This window comes from Pteropus vampyrus, unplaced genomic scaffold (genome assembly GCF_000151845.1).
Source record: "Pteropus vampyrus isolate Shadow unplaced genomic scaffold, Pvam_2.0 Scaffold52, whole genome shotgun sequence".
Taxonomy (NCBI): domain Eukaryota; kingdom Metazoa; phylum Chordata; class Mammalia; order Chiroptera; family Pteropodidae; genus Pteropus; species Pteropus vampyrus.
In genome coordinates, this window is record NW_011888833.1 from 3,656,600 (window position 1) to 3,658,977 (window position 2,378).

The following is a 2,378-nucleotide window of genomic DNA, read 5'->3' on the forward strand; positions in this document are numbered from 1 at the left end:
TTATAAAAATATTTTCTATAAATGCAAAGTCAGAACTAAAACATCCAATCCTACAAAAATACCTTTTACGAATACAAGTATCCGTTTCTAGATAACCGTTCTTTATCGACAACGGCTACACCCTTAAGCGTTCACGAGATGCCCCCACGTCAGACGATCCGCTTAAAACAGACGTGTGACAGTGCCACCAAGGCACAGTCGTCCGCCCGCGTCCGGAGCGGGGCCACGCACGTGCTCCGTCGCGCGGTGGCGGCACAGTCGTTCTGCAGACGTGGACTCGAGCATCTTAAGCATTAGGAAAGCCCCGGCGAGGACGCGGTCCCCGGCGCGTGGACGGGGTCCGCGTCGGCCCCTCCGGGGGAGACGGGTTTGCCCTGCCCTGGCTCGCCGCGCCCCGAAGCGTCTAACTCGGAAAACCGGGGACCGCGTTTGGGCCGCTGTCGGAGATGAGCTCGTTCACTTCGTTCTGCTTGCGCTCCGTGAGGGCGTGGTTGGGGTGGTCCCGCTGCCTCTGTGCGCGCCTGGACTTGTGGAAACACACCCTCAGCAGCAGGTAGCACAGCTCGGCCACGTTCAGCAGCACGCAGATCACGGACGCGGAGATCATAAAGATGGTGAAGACGGTCTTCTCCGTGGGCCTGGAGATGAAGCAGTCCACGAGGTTGGGGCAGGGGTCGATCCCGCACTTGAGCACCCAGGGCAGGTGGTACCCGTTGTACAGGAAGTAGAAGACGTACATGAAGGCGGCCTCGAAGACGATCCGGAAGAAGATGCTGCTGGTGTAGGTCCACCACAGGGCACCCTCGATGCGGACCTTCTGCCTCTTAATGTCCTCCAGGTCCTTGAACTCATTTCTCTTCTCTCCTCGCCGAAACCTGCGGGCCGCCTCCTGCCTGTGGTAGGCCACGTGCATGGCCACCAGCAGGGCGGGCGTGGACACGAAGATGAGCTGCAGCGCCCAGAGCCGGATGTGGGACACCGGGAAGAAGTGGTCGTAGCAGACGTTCTTGCAGCCCGGCTGCAGCGTGTTGCACACGAAGTCTTCCTGCTCGTCACCCCACACCTCCTTCGCGGCCACCACGAGGATCATGACGCGGAAGATGAAGAGGACGGTGATCCACACCTTCCCGATGCTGGTGGAGTGCTTGTTCACGCCCCCGAGGAAGGCGTGCAGGGTCCCCCAGTCCATGGTGCTGGTTTATGCCTGAACAGACAAAGATTGGCAAAGGGGATTAATGGGAAGGGCCTCTGAATTTGTAAAACGGCGGACGTGTTGCACGCCTGAAGGTGTGCTGTGACAGTTGACGACTTCAGCCCCTACACTGCCGAGAGGCAGTGTTCAAAGACGTGCTAAGGTTTTGGACCAGAGATAACTTTTGGGGGGCCTTCAGATCACCTCGACTCCACTGAATGCAGACTGGGCATCAGGTGCCTGCTTGACACAGATGCAGGCACGCGGGTCACCCAAACTCCTCCAGGTCCCGTGCGGTCACTGCGGAACCACAGGTCACACTGACCGCGCTTCGCCCAGGGAGCTCCCAGGGTCCCCAGCAGGTTTCAGCCGTTAAATGGCTCATCCGGGAAGAAAGGTCATTCATCGGAACGACATAATCTGGCTGACCCAGCAGAGTAAGCAGGGAAAACATGAAACCAGATACTTACTGGTTTACTTTACACAATATACTTGTATTTATTTCTAGCTTAAATAACGTCATTTGCCGTAATCCTGGGCTCTTAGGGAACTTGACACCATACCTGTGGGAAGATGCGCTTCCCACATAGAATCGCAGCTTACATCTAAAAGTGCTCACTTGTCCACTGCGGCCACCGGTGGTGGCCTTCCCTCCTCGGGAGGTGCCACCGCACCCAGGGACTTCCCTCCCCGGCAGGTGCCACCGCACCCAGCGACTTCCCTCCCCGGCAGGTGCCACCGCACCGAGTGACGAAGGACCCACTGTACGGCGGAGCCTCCTCCCAGTTGGCTCCCTGCCTGATTGACACCCACGGAGAGGGCTCCTTGACCCTATGGAACCATCCGCACCCACACAGATGCCTTCCACGCTGCCACAGGCTGAAGGGCCGGTCAGCATTCTCTTAAAAAATAATGAGTAATGGAGGCCGTGAGAATCTTCTGGAAGTGGAAGACCCTCCCTCAGATAACCCGCCCACGCCCTCTTCGGGGAAGAGGGAATCACCGAAGCCTTTCGTCACCCATCTCAGACTTTCTCGAATGCAGGTGGGGCACACTGGGTCAGGCTCCTCCCCAGGCTGGCCCGCGTCACCTGCCACGAGCTTGCTGGCCGTCACCGTGACGGTGGCGGTGGCACAGACGTGGCGTCTTAGTGTCCGATGACGGTTCCAGGTGCCCTGGGGCATCT

The 2,378-nt window shown here is 58.5% G+C and overlaps 1 protein-coding gene across 1 annotated transcript in view; it reads right to left on the reverse strand.

The window, feature by feature from the left end:
• Positions 1 to 384: 384 nt before the first annotated feature.
• The window catches only part of GJB6 (gap junction protein beta 6), a 7,306-nt gene continuing 5,312 nt past the window's right edge, over positions 385 to 2,378 (reverse strand). The window contains exon 2 of the mRNA XM_011360217.2: positions 385 to 1,204. Coding sequence (XP_011358519.1) covers positions 404 to 1,189 — 786 coding nt within the window. The 5' untranslated portion in view covers positions 1,190 to 1,204 and the 3' untranslated portion in view covers positions 385 to 403. The remainder of the gene's footprint in view (positions 1,205 to 2,378) is intronic.